The sequence below is a fragment of the Pongo abelii genome, chromosome 16 (genome assembly GCF_028885655.2).
Source record: "Pongo abelii isolate AG06213 chromosome 16, NHGRI_mPonAbe1-v2.0_pri, whole genome shotgun sequence".
NCBI lineage: Eukaryota > Metazoa > Chordata > Mammalia > Primates > Hominidae > Pongo > Pongo abelii.
Genome location: NC_072001.2, coordinates 52,137,373 through 52,150,429, shown reverse-complemented (window position 1 = coordinate 52,150,429; position 13,057 = coordinate 52,137,373). Strand labels below are relative to the sequence as shown.

General features: G+C 37.7%; 1 protein-coding gene across 13 annotated transcripts in view; it reads right to left on the bottom strand.

Moving 5' to 3' along the window:
• GALK2 (galactokinase 2) overlaps positions 1-13,057 on the bottom strand; it is a 172,105-nt gene that overhangs the window by 101,829 nt on the left and 57,219 nt on the right. For 12 of the 13 annotated variants that reach the window (XM_024232183.3, XM_054531154.2, XM_054531151.2 and 9 more), the window contains 1 exon segment: positions 7,979-8,102. In XM_024232183.3, coding sequence (XP_024087951.2) covers positions 7,979-8,102 — 124 coding nt within the window. 13 annotated transcript variants of the gene reach the window in all.

Genomic DNA, 13,057 nt, shown 5'->3' with positions numbered 1-13,057 from the left:
CCTATCTGCAGGTCATAGCCTCTGCCTGAGGGAGCCCTGCAGCCCAGAAGACCTAATTTAAAAAAAAAGACAGGATCAGTGCCAGTGATCAGAGGGGGCTTCCTCAAAGCTCAGGAACAGACCTGCTGAGAGGGTCATCTGTCTCCCCCTACCCCACTATAGAGCACTACTGCAAATGCACTGAAATACAAAAAAAGCTGTGAAGCTGATTAAGAGCCTATCTGCTGGCCACCACTCTTAAGCACCATTTACTGGATCACAGCCCAAATTAAAACACCAAAAATAATCTGCCAATATACATCACTTGTGAAACCAGGGGCAAGAATCTAGCCACAAATAAAGATCCTGTACAGAGCCTTGGCCCTCTGAAAGCAACCAGAAATGAAGCCAATTGACTATCCTCCATTTAAACCACAGTTAAAAGAACACCAGTTCTCTCAGAGGAGAATCAGTGAAAAAACTAAAGTAAAAGGAAAAATGGAGTTGTCAGATTACCCAACTTCAAATTATACTACAAGGCTATAGTAACCAAAACAGCATAGTATTGGTACAAAAACAGATACATAGACATAGACTTATAGAACAGAATAGAAAACCCAGAAATAAAGCTGAACACCTACATCCATCTGATCTTCCACAAAGTCAACAAAAACAAGCAATGAAGGAAGGGCTCCCTATTCAATAAATGGTGCTGGTATAACTGGTTAGCCACATGCAGTAGAATGAAACTGGACCCCTATCTTTCAGCATATACAAAAATTTATTCAAGATGGATGAAAGATTTAAATATAAGACCTCAAGCTGTATGAATCCTAGAAGAAAACCTAGGAAATGCTTAGAATTTGGCAAAGATTTTATGGCTAAATCTCCAAAAGCAACTGTGATAAAAACAAAAATTGACAAGTGAGACCTAATTAAAGAGCTTCTGCACAGCGAAAGAAACTATCAACAGAATAAACAGATAACTCACAAAATGAGAGAAAATATTCACAAACTATGCATCCGACAAAGATCTAATATCATAATCTGTAAAAACTGTAAACAAATCAACAAGCAAAAAACAAATAATCCCATTTAAAAATGGGCAAAGTATACGAACAAACACTTCTCAAAGGAAGACATACAAATGCAAATCAAAACCACAAGGAGATACCATCTCACTCCGGTCAGAATGGCTATTATGTAAACGTCAACAAGAAACAGATGCTGGCAAGGCTGTGTAGAAAAAGGAATGCTTATACACTCTTGGTGGGAGTGTAAATTAGTTCAGCCACTGTGGAAAGCAGTTTGGAGTTTCCTCACAGAACTTAAAACAGAACTATCATTTAACCCAGCAATCCCATTACTGGGTATATACCCATAGGAAAATAAATTATTCTAAAAAAAAAAGACACATGCCCTCATATGTTCATTGAAGCACTATTTACCATAGCAAACACATGGAATCAACCCAGGTGCCCATCAATGGTGGGCTGGATAAAGAAACTGTGGTATACATACACCAGGGAATACTATGCAGCCATAAAAAGGATGAAATCATATCCTTTGCAACAGCATGGATGCAGCTGGAGGCTATAGTCCTAAGCAAATTAACACAGGAACAGAAAATCAAGTACTGCTGCATGTTCTCACTTACAAGTGGGAGCTAAATATGAGTACATAGGGACATAAAGATGGGAACAATAGACACTGAGGACTAGTAAGCAATGGCGGGGGCAGCAGGGAGGCAGGAAGTGTGGGCTGAAAAACTGCCTATTGGCTGCTATGTTAACCACCTGGGTGATGGGATCATCTTTACCCCAAACATCACCATTACAAAATGTATCCAAGTAACAAACCTGCACATGTAACCCCTGAATATAAAATAAAAGTTGAAATTATTTTATTGAAAAAATACAAAGAATCAAGAAAATGGAAAGTTGATTATTTGAAAAGAAGAACAAAATTGATAAACCGCTAGCCAGATTAACCACGAAAAAAAGTGAGAAGACCCAAATAAACAAAATCAGAATAAAAAAAGGAACATTACAACTGATACCATGGAAATACAAAAGCTTATCAGACACTGTTATAAACAACTATACTATACACAAACAAGCCAGAAAACCTAAAGGAAATTGATAAATTCCTAAACACACAACATACCAAGATTAAATCAGGAAGAAACAAAAAACATAAACAGACTAGTAACAAGTACCAAGATTGAAACAGTAAAATGAAAAGGCTTCCAACAAAGAAAAGCCCAAGACTGGACAGCTTCACTGAAAAATTCTACCAAACTTACAAAGAACAAATACCAATCCTCTTCAAACAATTCCAATAAATTGAAGAGAAGGGAATTAACCTAGTCCCAAAAGGCAAGCATCACTCTGATGCTAAAATTAGACAAAGGTGTAACAAAAACCAAAACTGCAGGCCAAGATCCCTATTTACATATATGTAAAAATCTTCAACAAAATTGCAGCAAACTGAATCCAACAGCACATCAAAAAGATAAAACACCATAATCAAGTGGGATTTATCCCAGGGATGCAAGGAGTGTTCAAGAAACACAAATCACTAAATGTGACACATCACATCAGTAGACTAAAGGACAGAAACCATATAATCATCTCAATAGGCATAGAGAAAGCATGTAATAAAATTCAACATCCTTTCATGATAAAAACTCTCAATTATCAGGCATAGAGTAAATACACCACAACACAATAAAAGTCTCATATGACAAACCCACAGCTAACATCATATCAAATAAAGAAAAGTTGAAGCCTTTCCTGTAAAACCTGGAACCCAACAAAGATGACCAATATCCCTACTCCTAGTCAACATAATACTGGAAATCTTAGCCAGAATAATCAGGCAAGAATAAAAATAGAAGGATCCAAGTTGAAATGGAGGAAGTTAAATTGTCCTGTTTCACAGGTGACATGATTTTATATCCAGAAAAACCTAGACTCCAAAAAAAACTCTTACACCTGATAAATAAATTCAGTAAAGTTGCAGTATAAAAAAACCAACATACAAAAATTTGCATTTCAATACACCAATAATGAACTAGCTGAGAAAGAAATTAAGCCAGAAATGCTGTTTATAATAGCTACAAAAAAAAATACCTAAGAATAAATTTAACCAAGGAGATGAAAGATCTCTAAGGAAAACTAGAAAACATTGATGAATGAAATTGAAGAGGACACAAACAAATGAAAAGACATCCCATGTTCATGGATTGAAAAAATTAATATTGTTAAAATGAACATACTCCCCAAAGCAGTCTACAAATTCAATGCAATCCCTATGAAAATACTACTGTCATTTTCACAAAAATAGAAAAAAATCCTAAAATATGTATAAAACCAAAAAAAAGAGCCCAAATAGCCAAAGCACTCCTGAGGAAAAAGAACAAAGCAAGAGGCATCACACTATCTGACCTCAAAATATATTACAAGGCTATAAAAACCCAAACAGCAAGGTATTGGTATCAAAACAGATACAAGTACTAATGGGACAGAAGAGAGAACCCAGAAATACATCCATGTATGTACAGCAAACTCATTTTCTTTTTTTTTTTTTAATTTTTTTATTTTTTTCGAGACAGAGTTTTTTGCTCTTGTTGCCCAGGCTGGAGTGCAGTGGCATGATCTTGGCTCACTGCAACCTCCGCCTCCTGGGTTCAAGCAATTCTCCTGCCTCAGCCTCCTGAGTAGCTGAGATTATAGGCACGCACCACCATGCCCAGCTAATTTTTTGTATTTTTAATAGAGACAGGGCTTCATCATGTTGGCCAGGATGGTCTCAAACTCCTGACCTCAGGTGATCTGCCTGCCTCAGCCTCCCAAAGTGCAGGGATTGTAGGCATGAGCCACCGCGCCCGGCCAGCAAACTCATTTTCAACAAAGGTACCAAGAAAATACATTCAGGAAAGAACACCCTCTTGAATAAATGGTGCTGGGAAAACTCAATACCCATGTGCAGAAGAATGAATTGAACCCTTATTTCTCACCATATACAAAATTCAATCCAAGATAGGTTAAAGACTTAAACATAACACCTACAACTATAAAACTACTAGAAAGAAATATAGGGGAAACACTTTAGGATATAGCCAAAGATTTTATGGCTAAGATCTCAAAAGTACAGAAAAACAAAACAAAAATAGATAAATAAAACTATTTTAAACTAAAAAGCTTCTGCCCATGTAGGAAGCAATCAACAGAGTGGGGAGACAACATGTTGAATGGGAGAAAATATTTGCAAACTATTCATCCAGCAAGGAACTAATATCCAAAATATACAAGGAACTCAAAACACTCAATAGTAAAAACTAGTAATAATCCCATTTAAAAGTGGACAAATAACATGAAGAGACATTTTTCCAAAGACATACATACATATGGCAGATAGGTATATGAAAACTGCTTACCATCACTAATCATCAGCAAAATGGAAATCAAAACCACAATGAGACATCATCTTACCCAAGTTAGAATGGCTATTACTAATAAGACAAAAGATAACAGATGCTGGTAAGGACACAGAAAAAAGGAAACACTTATACACTGTTGGTGGGAGTGTAAATTAGTGCAGCCATTATAGAAAACAGTAGGGAGATTTCTCAGAGCACTAAAAACACAACTACCATATGATCCAGCAACCCTAATACTTCGTATAATATCAGTATACGCAGTATATCAGTATACCAAGGGAATACCAGCACTCCATGTTTATTCCAGTACCATTCACAATAGCAAAGATAGGGAATCAACCTAAGTGCCCACCAACAGGTGAATAAATAAAGAAAATGTATATATACACAATGGAATACTATTCAGCCATAAAAAAAAAATCATGTCATTTGCAGCAATGTGGATGGAATAAGCCAGGTACAGAAAAACAAACATCAGATATTCTCACTCATGTGTGGGAACTTAAAAAATTGATCTCATGAAGGTACAGGGTAGAATGATAGATAATAGAGGTGAGGAATGGTCAGTGAATGGGGGATAAAAAGAGGTTGGCAAATAGGTAAAAACATACAGTTAGATAGAAGGAATAAGTTTTAATGGTCTATAGCAGAGTAGGGGGACTATAGTTAACAACCATGTATTCTATATTTCAAAATAGCTAGAAGAAAGGACCTGTAATGTCCCAACACATAAATGACAGAGCAAGACTCTGTCTCAAAAAAAAAAAAAAAAAAAAAAGACTTGTATCTATAAGAAACTCAAAAATAGGGAAATGATTTGAGAAGACCCTTCAACAAAGAATACATCTAGGTAGCAAATAAGTAGATGAAAAGATGTTCAACATCATTAATCAGAGAAATTTAAAAACTTGAAATATGCTACTACACATTTATGAGAATAGCTAAAATTTTAAGACATGTTAGTAACACCACTGGTGAGAATGTAAAATTATACAACTTTGGCAAGCAGAAAATATCTTTCTTTTTTTTTTTTTCTTTTTTTTTTTGAGACAGAGTCTCGCTCTGTCACCCTGGCTGGAGTGTGGAGTGCAGTGGCACAATCTTGGCTCACTGCAACCTCCACCTCCCAGGTTCAAGCGATTCTCCTGTGTCAGCCTCCTGAGTAGCTGGGATTACAGGTGCATGCCACAATGCCCAACTAATTGTTTTGTATTCTTAGTGGAGACAAGCTTTTTCCATGCTGCCCAGGCTGGTCTCGAACTCCCAGGCTCAAGCAAACCATCCACCTCAGCCTCCCAAAATGCTGGGATTACAAGCATGAACCACCATGCCCAGCCAGAAAATTTCTTTAAAAGGCTATATTAGTTCATTTTCATGCTGCTGATAAAGACATACTTGAGACTGAGCAATTTACAAAAGCAAGAGGTTTAATGGACTTACAGTTCCACATGGCTGCAGGAGCCTCACAATCATGGCAGAAGGCAAGGAGGAGCAAGTCACATCTTATATGGATGGTGGCAAGCAAAAAGAGAGCTTGTGCAGGGAAACTCCCATTTTTAAAACCATCAGATCTCATGAGACTGATTCATTATCACAAGAACAGCATGGGAAAGACCCGTCCCCATGATTCAATTACCTCCCACCAGGTTCCTCCCAGGACACATGGGAATTGTGGGAGTTACAATTCAAGATGAGATTTGGGTGGGGACACCACCAAACCATATCAAAGGCAAACCAGGACGGATGCAGTAGCTCAAACCTGTAATCCCAGCACTTTAGGAGGTTGATGCAGGTGGATCACTTGAGGTCAGTAGTTCAAGACCAGCCTGGTCAACATGGTGAAATCCCATCTCTACTAAAAAATACAAAAATTAGCCAGGTGTGATGGCATGTGCCTGCAGTCCCAGCTACTCCAGAGACTGAAGTGGGAGAATCTCTTGAAGCCGGGAGGCAGAGGTTGAGTTGAGCCGAGATTGCCCCACTACACTCCAGGCTGAGCAACAGGGTGAGACCCTGTCTCAATAAATAAATGGCAAACCAGACACTCCAATCATAGGTATTTACCCAAGAGAAATGAAACATATGTCCACACATATATTTGTACATAGATATTTGTAGCAGTATTATTCATACAGGCAAAAACTGGGAATGATCTAAATGTCATTATTGGTAAACAGATAAACAAATTAAGATATACCTACACAATGAATGCTAAAACAAATGGACAATTCTAGGAGACATACTGCATGCTTCCTAGGGGTCCTGGTAGAATCAAGCCTCCTGCCTCTAGCAGGGACTAAATGTCTTGATAATTCACCTCTAATTGCCCAACTCATTCTTCATGCTCTTTCCTATTGCTCCTGGGACCATTTCTCAAATATACTACCTTCATCCAGGTCTGTCTCAGGATCTACTTTTGTGAAAAACAAAACTGAAACCACATAGTCATTATTGTGGGAATGATTAAGTAAATTTTACTAAATCAAGATGACAAAATATTATGCACCGATTTTTAAATGTTCATAAACAATGACACGAAAATATGTTTGAGATAATGTGAGCTTTTCAAGGGTCCAAAATGCACACAAGATATACTATCAGACATGCGAAATGAAAAGGAAAAAAAAGATCTTCTACAGTAAGTTCCATATAAAAGTAAAAAACTTCTATGTCTTGCACAAACTGGTATAGAGTCTTATCAAAAATATTTTCCGAATACATGACTGTTATTGCAGATAAACTAACAAATGAACAAGCCAAACATATAATATGCCAAATATAAGCCAAAATCTTTTTCTGTAATTAACAAGTCAAATCCATTCTAATACATTAGAAGCAAGTAGAGTTTAACCCAGAAATGCAAAAAGGGCTCAACATTAGAAAATTCATCAGACTAATTCACCATATTTTAAAAAAACTGATCTTCAATTCTAAATAGACATTTAATTAAATTCAATACCTGTTAGTAAACTTTTTTAATCTTAGCAAACTAAGATTTTTTTTAAAGACTTTGTTAACTTGATAAAGCATATGTACTAGAAACTTACCTCTATTAGGCACCAGACTCTGTTTTATATGCTAGGGCATTGAAGAAGAGAGGCAACAGGGCCTGAAGTCACAGAGTTTACAGTCTACTGGGTGACACAGGTAAATAAACAGATAATAATAATACAGCATAATAAGATGCTATGACAAGATACTTAGAAGGTGCCATAGTAACATAGGAAAACATCAGACCTTACTTTGCTGGAGATAATTAGATCAATAGATGATAAGTACCTATCGGACAAGGACAGAGTTATTTATCTTTGTATCACCTGGTATCTAAGACTATGTCTAGCACATGGTAGGTCTTTGGTAAATATTCCTTAAATGAATTGACAAATGAACAAAATGAACAAACAATAAATAATGGCCTTAGAATTCTTTTAATGTCAGGTACAAAATATCAATACATTAAATGACTTGTTATAAATTTGATGTCTCCTAAAGAGTTCATTTGGGTACAAACAGAACCATACATACACACACACACTAGCAATTTTAAATACTCACGGATACAAGGGATTTGTATTGGCCAGTTGGAGAGTGTACGTTTTCACAGGTTCTACAGCTATTAGCACATCTTGTTCTACAGCCATAGGAAGAACAGAATATCCACAATAATCTATATGCTCTCCTAGAAAAAAGAGAAAGCTTTTTTAATCATTGCTAATATATAAAACAAAAGCACCTCAAGAAAGTTTACATACCGGAAAAAACTGACCATGAGCCAGGTTTTAACAGTAAATAAAAATAAAGGGAAGCAGAGCAAGATGGTCAAATAGAACCCTTCCATGATCTTACACCAAATTGAGCAACTATCTATGCAATAAACACCTTCATAAGAACCCAGAAAATTCAGGTGAGTACCTGAAAATCACAGTACCTGGTTTTAACATAACATCGGGGATAGAGGAATTGAAGAGGACAGGAAAGACAGTCTTGCATTGCCTACAGGATCCCTCCCAGCATGGACAGAGAAACTGTGTTTGGGGGAGGGAGGGTGCAGTGAGTGTGGGTCTTCGCACTGGAACTCAGTGCAGCCATGTTACAGCAAAACACAAAACAGAGCAGAATTCTGCTAGCACCCAAGGAGGGAGCATTTAGATCAGCCCTGGGCAAGACAGAATTCTCAATCTCAGCAGGAGGAACCTGAGTCCCAACCAACCTCACCTCTGGCTAATTAAAGTGGCCTGGTGCCCAGAATAAGCTTAAGTGGCTGTCAGGCCACAAGTACCGCAGTCCTCGGTCAAGCCCTGGTACTGCACCGTCCTTGGAGGCAGTAGACTTGGGATGTGTGAACAAGTGTGACACCAGCTGTGGCAGCCAGGGGAATGCCTGATCACATTGCACCCAATTCCAGGAAGTGCAACTTGGGGAGAGATTCCTTTAGCTTAAGGAAAGAAGGGGGAAGAGTACAGAAGACTGTCTTGCAATTTGGGTACCAGCTCAGCCAAAGTAAAGCACCAAGGAGATTCCTGAAGCTGTCAATTCCAGGACTTAGTTCCTGGACCCACCCTCATTCAGAGGGAATCCACTGCCCTGAAGAGAAGAACCCAGTCTTGGCAGGATTCACCTGCTCACTAAAGATCCCTTGGGCCTTGAATAAACATCAGCAGTAACCAGGCAAGATCCAGTATTATACAGGCTTCAGGTGTGATCCAGCACAGTGCCAGCTGTGGAAGCCATGGAAGTGCTCTAGGCAGCCCAGTATGGAGAGAGACTACTTCTGACTGGGAGGAGTAAAGGGAAGACATCAAGAGGACTTTGCCTGACAACCCAGGGAATTCTCCTTTACCTTACCCAAACTTGTCAAGGCAGTGCCTCTAGATGTCAGGAAGAATTGCAGCATTCCTGGGCTTAGAGCACCTCCTTGTGCCAATATGCCCATAAGGCCCACAGGCTTAGAGCACAACACACTCAACGCGATTTGAATACATGAAAAGCCTTCTCAAGAATGAAGGGTACAAACAAGCCCAGACTACACAGACAAATAAATATCTAATTTGTCAATGCCCATAAGTGATGAATGTCCACAAGCATCAAGAGTATCCAGGAAAACATGACCTCATTAAATGAACTACAGAAGATACCAGTGACCAATCCCAGAAAGATAGAGATGTATGTCCTTTCAGACAGAGAATTCAAAAGAGCTGTCTTGAGGAAGCTCAACAAACTTAAAGATAACACAGAGAAGAAATTCATTATTCTATCAGAGAAATTTAACAAAGAGATTAAAATAGCTTTTGAAATTTCAAACAGAAATTCTGCAGATGAAAAATTCAACTGACAAACTCAAAAATGTCTCAGAGTCTCTCAACAGCAGAATCGATCAAGAAAAATAAATAGTGAACCTGAAGACAGGCTATATAAAAATACACAGTCAGAGGAGAGAAAAGAAAAATAATTTAAAAAGAATGAAGCCTCTCTACAAGATCTAGAAAACAGCCTAAAAGGGGCAAATCTAAGAGTTATTGGCTTTAAAGAGGATGTAGAGATAGAGAGATCAGGGTAGAAAGTTTATTCAGTGAAATACTGATAGAAAACTTTCCAAACCTAAGAAAAGATACAAATATTAAGGTATAAGAAGATCACACAACACCAAAAGGATTCAACCCAAATAAGACTAACTCAATTAATATATTAATCAAACTCTCGAAGGTCAAGGATAAAGAAAGTATTCTGAAAGCAGAAAAAGAAAAGAAGCAAAGAACATATAAAGGGACTCCAATATGTCTGGCAGGAGACAACTCCGCAGGAAACTTAGAGGCCAAGAAAGAGGGGGATGACATATTCAAAGTGTTGAAGAAAAACAACTTTTGAACTAGAATATTATTTCCAGTAAAATTATCCTTCAAACATGAAAGAGAAATACTTTCCCAGACAAACACAGCTGAGGGGTTTCATCAACACCAGACTTGTCTTGCAAAAAATGCTAAAGAGAGTTCTTCAATCTGAAAGAAAAGCACATTAATGTAAAAAATATGTATCACTTGGTAGTACAGAACTCACTGGTAGTGGTAAATGAACAGATGAATACAGAATACTCTAACACTGTAACTATAGTGTTAAAACACTCATATCTTAGTAGGAAGATTAAAAGTCAAACCTATCAAAAATAGTAACTGAAACAACTTTCTGAGCATAAAAAGATATAAACAGAGACAATCAAAAGTGACAAAGCAGCCGGGCATGGTGGCTCAAGCCTGTAATCCTAGCACTTTGGGAGGACAAGGCAGGAAGATCACGAGGTCAGGAGATCGAGACTATCCTGGCTAACATGGTGAAACCCCATCTCTACTAAAAATACAAAAAAAAAAAATTGCCGGGTGTGGTGGCAGATGCCTGTAGTCCCAGCTACTTGAGAGGCTGAGGCAGGAGAATCACTTGAACCTGGGAGGCAGAGGTTGCAGTGAGCCGAGATCACGCCCCTGTACTCCAGCCAGGGTGACAGAGTGAGACTCCATCTCAAAAAAAAAAAAAAAAAAAGTGACAAAGTGAAGAAATGGGGTTAAGGTGTAGTTTTGGGGTTTTTTTTGTTTTCTTTTTGCTGATTTCTTTTTTATTTTCATTGTAATCAGAGTTAAGCTGTCATCTACTTAAAATAATTGGTTATGTTATTTGCAAGCCTCACAGTAACCACAAAACAAAAACCTGTAACAGATACAAAAAAAGTTGGGTTTTTTTGTTTGTTTGTTTGTTTTTGAGACAGAGTCTTGCTCGGTCGCCCAGGCTGGAGTGCAGTGGCATGATCTCAGCTCACTGCACGCTCTGCCTCCTGGGTTCATGCCATTCTCCTGCCTCAGCCCCCGAGTAGCTGGGACTACAGGCACCCACCGCCATGCCCAGCTAAATTTTTTTGTATTTTTTAGTAGAGATGGGGTTTCACCATGTTAGCCAGGATGGTCTCGATCTCCTGACCTCATGATCCGCCCCCCTCTGCCTGCCAATGTGCTGGGATTACAGGCGTGGGGCACCGCGCCCAGCCCAAAAAAAGTTTTAAATAATAAATTAAAACATTGTCAGAAAAAGTCACTTTTACACAAAGGAAGACAAGAAGGAAGGAAGAAAGAGAGGACCAACAAAACAACCAGAAATAAATAACAAAATGGCAGTAGTAAGTCTGTACCTTATAACTATAACACTGAATATAAATGGACTAAATTCCCAATAAAAGACAAAGTGGATGAATGGATTAAAAAAACAAAAACAATAAGCTAACCTCATCCATAAAGATATGCAGACCAAAAAAAATAAAATAAAATAGAAAAAGATATTCCGGAACACACACCAGGGCCAATTGTGGGGTGGAGGGGAAAGGGAGGAAGAGCATTAGGACAAATAGCTAATGCATGCACGGCTTAAAACCTAGATGATGGGTTGACAGGTGCAGCAAACCACCATGGCACACGTATACCTATGTACCAAACCTACACATTCTGCATTTATATCCCAGAACTTAAAGTAAAATTTTTAAAAAAAGAAAAAGATATTCCATACAAATGAAAACCAAACGAGAGCAAGAGTAGTTATGCATAAATAAACAGGATTCAAGATAAAAACTATAAAAAGAGACGAAGGTCATTATATAATGTCAAAGGAGTCAGTTCAGCAACAGGATATAACAATTGTAAATATATATGCACCCAATGCTGGAGCACTCAGATATGTAAAACAAACATTATTAAAACTAAAAAGGATAGATGCCTATAGAATAATAGCTGGGGACTTCAGAACCTCACTTTTAGCCCTGGGGTATTCATCCAGGGAGAAAATCAACAAAGAAACATCAGACTTAATCTGCACTATAGAACAAATGGATATTTATAAAAACATTCCATCCAACAGCCCCAGAATACACATTCTTCTTATCAGTGCCCAGAATATTCTCCAGGATAGATCTTAAGTTAGACCACAAAACAAGTCTCAAAAAGTTCAAAAAAGTTAAAATAATATCAAGTATCTTCTCTGATCATAATGAAATAAAATTAGAAATAAACATGAAGAAAAACTTTGGAAACTAAGCAAACACATGGAAAGTAAAAAATATGCTCCTGAATGACCAGTGGGCCAATGAAAAAATTAAGAAATTTTTAAATTTCATGAAACATGTGGAAGTGAAAAGACAACAGATCAAAATCTCCATGATACAGAAAGAGCAGTACAAAAAAGGACATTTAAAACAATAAACACCTACATCAAAAAGGTAGAAATATGTCAAATAAGCAACCTAAAGATGCATCTTAACAAATGAGAAAGGCAAAAGCAAATGAAATGCAGAATTAGTAGAGGAAAAGAAAGAATTCGGATCAGAGCAAAAATAAGTAAAATTGAAATTTAAAACTACAAAAAAAATCAATGAAATTAAAAGTTGGTGTTTTGCAAACATAAACTATATCAAAAAACCTTTAGCCACACTAAGTGAAAAAGAGGCCGGGCACACTGGCTCACACCTGTAATCCCAGCACTTTGGGAGGGGAGGCCAAGGTGGGCAGATCACAAGGCCAGGCGTTCAAGACCAGCCTGGCCAACAGGGTGAAACCCCATCTCTACTAAAAATACAAAAATTATCCAGGCATGGTGGCGACACCT